General features: G+C 42.3%; 1 protein-coding gene across 1 annotated transcript; it reads right to left on the reverse strand.

The window, feature by feature from the left end:
- Nucleotides 1-829: 829 nt before the first annotated feature.
- Nucleotides 830-5,451, reverse strand: BUD31 (BUD31 homolog). The gene is made up of 5 exons (XM_083585958.1): nt 5,320-5,451; nt 3,897-4,015; nt 2,646-2,768; nt 1,914-2,080; nt 830-1,093 (listed from the first exon to the last, which is right to left on the reverse strand). The coding sequence occupies exons 2-5, from the start codon at nt 3,988-3,990 to the stop codon at nt 1,043-1,045; spliced, it is 435 nt and encodes a 144-aa protein (XP_083442084.1). The 5' UTR covers nt 3,991-4,015; nt 5,320-5,451; the 3' UTR covers nt 830-1,042.
- Nucleotides 5,452-5,710: the final 259 nt, after the last annotated feature.

The raw sequence follows: 5,710 nt of genomic DNA on the forward strand, positions 1-5,710 counted from the left end.
CTTTAGCTCTTCAGATATTGAACTTCAACCGCCATCATCCCTGGCTAATAGTGGAATATTTGGAATGCCAAAGGTTTTCCCTTCCTGATTTATAGGGTTGCGACAAAAATGAAGACCTCACACATTGAGATATGAACTGCTGTAATAAAGTGTCCCTCTTGATAGAGACTTAGGGCTTTTCCCCTTTAGTTCCAGAAGGGTGCCCATCCCCCATATTTCATGCAAGTATGGAATTTTATATTGGATGCAAAATTTAGCTTCCTTAAGTTACCTTGGTTTTTATTATTAAAACACAAGTTTCTAGGGTGTGAGATTTTAAATATAAGCCTGAAGGCATAGGCAATTCCTATAAAAGTCTTGGTGCACAGGTAAATGGAGAGCTTGAGTTTTATTGGGTATTTGAGAATGAGGGGGGATTGTATCTCCTCTAACAAGCAGCAGTTTAGCAAACTTACACAGGTCTTTTGTCCCACTTTATTGCTAATTGGCAGGCCTCCTGGGGAAGTATAACGTATTTAAAGCAACCCTTACTCCCGCTCCCACCCAATATAAATAAGGTGATGTAAGTAGTTATTTATAATTTTTGCCCTTGTCTCCATGCATAAAAAATAAGCCCTCCATTGTTTCAGCTCTTTAGTGGATTGATGTAGACTCTGAATTAACTCATGTCTCCCAATCCAATATTACTAAGCATAATTATTAAACAACTTTACCCCATGTTTCCAAATTATCCCTGGAAAAAGGAGGGTCCAGTTTCATTTATGTTCTTTATTGTGAAAACAAATTCATAAAGGTGACAGTAGCAGCACAGAATTAAACAAACCACCTGTTGAGGCAATAGGCAAGACTTTATTTTAAAATAAAGTAGTTATACAAGACATTAACACTACAGCATTTACAATTCAGGTTGTTGGAGATCCACTCACCGCCGGGTCTTATGACAAACAAATTATGGTTCTTATTAACAGTCATTGACGATGAACCAGCCATTTAAGAACTCTTCAAAAGGGAAGGGTAACTTTAAAAAGGTGGAAAGGGTATTTCATCCAGAGCAGCCTCTGCACCCGCAGTGAGTGCACTCAATTATTCTTCCCTGTAGAATGAAATCAGCACGTTAGTCACAGCAGGCCCCTGAGCACACAGTAGAGCAAGGAAAAAGGAAATTTTGCTGGTTATGAAAACTTACAGGATTGCAACAAATGAGAATAGATACACTGTTTCCTACTGACTTTCATATTACTTTTGCAGGGTGGAGCATTTATTACAAGAACCAAATTTTTTAAAATATAGGACTCTCTCAAAACTGCAAGTACAGTCTTATAACTTGCTTGTTTTTAAAAGACCCTTAAGATGTCAGAGTGCTAGAAAAGCCAGGAAATGAGACTGCAAATCTTTTTGCAGCCTTTTTCTTTGATTTCCAGAAGTTCTAGAGTAAAAGACACACACTTATACGATGGGTGGTCAGTTTTGAAGCAACATTTTTGGTGGAACCGCAAGAGATGGTGGTTGTTGTTGATTATTATTAATTATTTGTTGAATTTATATACTGCCCTATACCCGGAGGTCTCAGGGCAGTTCGCAGAAAAGATCAGTGTAAAAAAATAATAATAATTCAATCAATCTGTATACCCATAGATCTCAGAGTGGTTCACAACATAAGGTTGTTCATCCAGTCCTACTAAGTTGAATGGCAAACTGTCCCCAAGGAGAAAGTTCAGAGACAGACAAGGTCTCTAGCAAGAGGAGTAACAAACACTTGCCGTTCATGTGGTTTTGATTTTCAGAAGTCACACTGCTACTTATTTGCATGAACCAGGTTGGGGGGTGGGGGATGCACAAAAAGGCAAAAGAAATGGGACACAGAAAGAACTGTTGTAATGACCCAGGGGGCTTGTTGAAAACAACATTCTTACCACTTCCAGCTTGCTTTTGGGCACTCTGCAGATGCAGTTGGTGCCAAAGTTGGTATCTCGGGTCTGAATGCAGCGCAAACAGCAGAGGTTTTCGTAACCTTGTTTCTTCCACTTTGCAATTAAGTTTTTGTCTGCATATCCTTCTTTAATGCAATACTCATACAGCTCTGTGCAGGAGAGAGAGAGAGAGGATGAGATAATTAGAATGCTCAGTAGTGGCAAACAAAAATTACTATCGTTCTGCCCGGACCCCATCGTTCTGCCCGGACGCTGAGGTCCAGCGCCGAGGGCCTTCTGGCGGTTCCCTCATTGCGAGAAGCAAAGCTACAGGGAACCAGGCAGAGGGCCTTCTCGGTAGTGGCGCCCGCCCTGTGGAACGCCTTCCCATCAGATGTCAAAGCGATAAATAACTACCTGACATTCAGAAGACATCTTAAGGCAGCCCTGTTCAGGGAAGTTTTAAATCTGTGATATTTTAGTGTATTTTTGGTTTCTATGGAAGCCGCCCAGAGTGGCTGGGGAAACCCAGCCAGATGGGCGGCGTACAAATAATAAATTATTATTATTATTATTATTATTACTATACCCCTTTGGCAGTATTTGCTCACACCTACATTCTAAAAAGGTTAGTATTTCTTTTTCCATTTGACAGACCAGCTCAAGCAGATTTCCCAGCCATACTGAACAAAGCATATACATTTCCCCCTAAAAGATCAAAGACAGCTGTGTTACCTCTACTGATGGCTTTTCTCTTATAGAAGAGATCAAAAATGTAACGTGTTTTCTGGTGATGAATTCTGAAGATAGGCCAGAGAGATTCTACTTTCCTCTTCCCTTCATGCGGTTCAGTCTCAGCTGAAGAAAAGTGGGAAGAAGGGCAGAAAACATGTTAATTTTGCCAGCTAATTCAATTGTTCATTACGTCTCCATTATTTCATGTTGCTAAATACAAGGGGGGAAATCCTACAATATTCTGATAAATAGGATGTGAGAATTCATTGGAGAATATATGCTATAGTTTTCTCATGTAGCTTTTTGCAAGCTGAACCAACAAATGTTTTTAGTCCTCACATTTAATATGCAGTATATAAAGGTGATTTGTACTCAGATCACTACCCATGCAGTAATTTTCTAAGTTCTTAGCCAGAACTGTTCCCATTCCAGATACCATTTTAACTGATGCAAGGTTAACAAAGATGAATCATCTCTGTGAACATGAGTGGTGCCTTTTAAGTCCACAGTCCAATCTAGAACAGAATTCAAGGAATATAGAGTCTCTGTTTCTGCCTTTTGGTTTTTATTTTCAGTCGTAAGTGTAGAAAAAAATAATCTGTTCCTTTCAACTGGTCTTTTTTTTCCTTTTAAAAGGGAACTCCCAAAGGTAGGTACAATTCCCAGGGTTTTACAAGCATTTCTGGTAAGCACAATTTCTTTGCCAAATTATATGTACAACACTGAGAAGACTAGGTGCTAACTAATAATTAGCATAAAAACTTCCAGCCTTGACAGGTTTATATTTGACACCTCAAAACTGCTGGCCTGTGAGGCTTTGTAAATTCCACTTCTGACCTTCAATACTCTGGTCTTTCCCATCAAAAGCCTTATCCCCTTTTTCTTCTGTTTACTTAATTATTGGCTGAAGGACACTGAAAAGGCTTCTGATATCCACCATTAAGCCAATATCAGCTGCTAAGTATACCATAATTTAAAGTAAAAAAAAGGGAAAGCAGTAAATATGTCTTGCTTAAATTGCACAGTTCTTAGTCAAAACACCATTAATAACTGCAGAGTGCCAAATAAATGCACCTTATCTCAACACTATCTTTCTGAGATCTCTATTTTAACTAGAGATGTCATGGACTGCCCTTGGGATCTGTGTACAAACCACCATGGGCTTCCTATACTGAATGTGCCAAAAAGGCCAGCTCTACTGTTCTATTACACAATTCATGCTCACAGCCGAATTAGTACTCTGCTACTCACCTTCTCTCATTTTTTGATCTAGTTCATCTAAGGTTGGTTCAATCAATTCCCAGCCATCTGGGGGTGGTTTTCTACTCCTCTTCACCTTGGGCATCTTGTCAGCACAGAGGGGGGGAAATCTGGAAAAAATAAGGGAGTAATAAAATATGTACCACTATAGAGCACTCTGGATAACATTTACAGATAGGTAGCCGTGTTGGTCTGCCATAGTCAAAACAAAAAAAATTTTTCCCTTCCAGTAGCACCTTAAAGACCAACTAAGTTAGTTCTTGGTATGAGCTTTGTTAGTTCTTGGTATGAGTTAGTTCTTGGTATGAGTTAGTTCTTGGTATGAGCTTTCGTGTGCATGCACACTTCTTCAGAAGTGTGCATGCACACCAAAGCTCATACCAATAACTAACTTAGTTGGTCTTTAAGGTGCTACTGGAAGGAAAAATTTTTTTTTGTTCTGGATAACATGTTCCTTTTACATATTTTTGAACCAGGTGTCTGAATAGCCTAATTTCTCCCCCATAGCATTAACAACCAAAAGACACCCCCCCTCATTTCCCTTGGGTTATCTGAACGTATACTGTTTCTTTATTGATTTATTATTGTTTATTATTAAATTTATATACGTATCACCCTTCATCTGAAGATCACAGGGCACTTTATAAGAAAACAAAATAACATAACAACAGCAATGCCCCCAGAAACATTTTAAAAGCCATAGATTGGCCTTTTAGCACCAGGGCAGGTCAACCTGGAAGGACGCACCGCTTAATGTATCGGTGTCAGAGTCTATTGTTTCATGCAGCCGTGGGGAACCTGTGGCTCTCTGGATGCTGCTGCTGGACGCCAACTCCCAGGGCCAGATTTACATATAAGCTAAACAAGCTTAGGGCCCCACTCTCTAGGGTGCCACAAAAAAAAATTAAAGGAAAAAAACTGGATGTACATTTCCAAAATATAAGATAGAAAACAAATAAAATGGCTTTAGATAACTATTAGGTCCATAAATTACCATATAGCATATATTCCAACACAAAAACAGTGACAATTTGTTGTTGACAAAGGACAGCTGGACATATAAAGGGCCCCATTACCTTCCGTCGCTTAGGGCCTCATCAAACCTAAATCCAGCCCTGCCAACCCCCCTCATCCCTGCTGGCCGCGGTGGCCGGGGCTTGTTAGAGTTGGGAATTCAGAAACACCCAGAGAGCAAGAGGTTCCCCAAGCCTGCTTTAATGGCTGCCGAGCAGGCAGAAATCCAACAGGTGAAACCTTTGCCAGGTAGGATGCCCTCCTCATAAATTCCTGCCTGCCACACGCCACTGGAGGCCCTTAGCCAAAAAAAGGGCGCCGGCCAGAAAGAGAACTCGTCAAATGAAGGGCCTGCGACCCCCACCCTCCCCTAGAGAGCCCCCAAAGGAAAAGCTCCTACGCTTCTGGAGACTCTGGTTGCTTCCGCTCTCTTCCGCCTCCTCGAAGCTCTCCGTCGCCTCGCGATGACGTCCCCGCGACGAGAAAGGCCCTTCCCTCGCGCCCGCGTCACGATAAGGGGCTTCCCTCTGCGGCTGTCTTCGCTGGCGCCTGTCTAGAAGTCACTCCACGGATGGCGGCCGGAGCCGCCCGGCGAGGCAGGCGGACCGCACGAAGCAGCTCGGCGGACGCAGAGTGCGCTTTGTAATTCCGAGCTTTCCGTCAGGCGGCGCCGAGGACAACCGCCGCTTCCCGACGCCGGCATCCCGCCGGCCAGGCCCCCAAGGCAGCGCGTGTCCGCCCGCTCTCTCGCGCACGAAACGTGTATCAGAGAGGGGGGGGGGAACCATAGA

The sequence above is a fragment of the Podarcis filfolensis genome (assembly GCF_964270895.1).
Source record: "Podarcis filfolensis genome assembly, chromosome: 14".
Lineage (NCBI taxonomy): Eukaryota > Metazoa > Chordata > Lepidosauria > Squamata > Lacertidae > Podarcis > Podarcis filfolensis.

What these genes read in the sequence shown, in the direction of transcription:
- BUD31 (XM_083585958.1), bottom strand. Translation starts at nt 3,990, where the DNA reads ATGCCCAAGGTGAAGAGGAGTAGAAAACCACCCCCAGATGGCTGGGAA. An exon ending in AGATCAAAAAATGAGAGAAG is followed by an intron (nt 2,769 to 3,896) that starts GTGAGTAGCAGA and finishes ACTTTTCTTCAG; the next exon opens with CTGAGACTGAACCGCATGAA. An exon ending in GAGAAAAGCCATCAGTAGAG is followed by an intron (nt 2,081 to 2,645) that starts GTAACACAGCTG and finishes TCTCCTGCACAG; the next exon opens with AGCTGTATGAGTATTGCATT.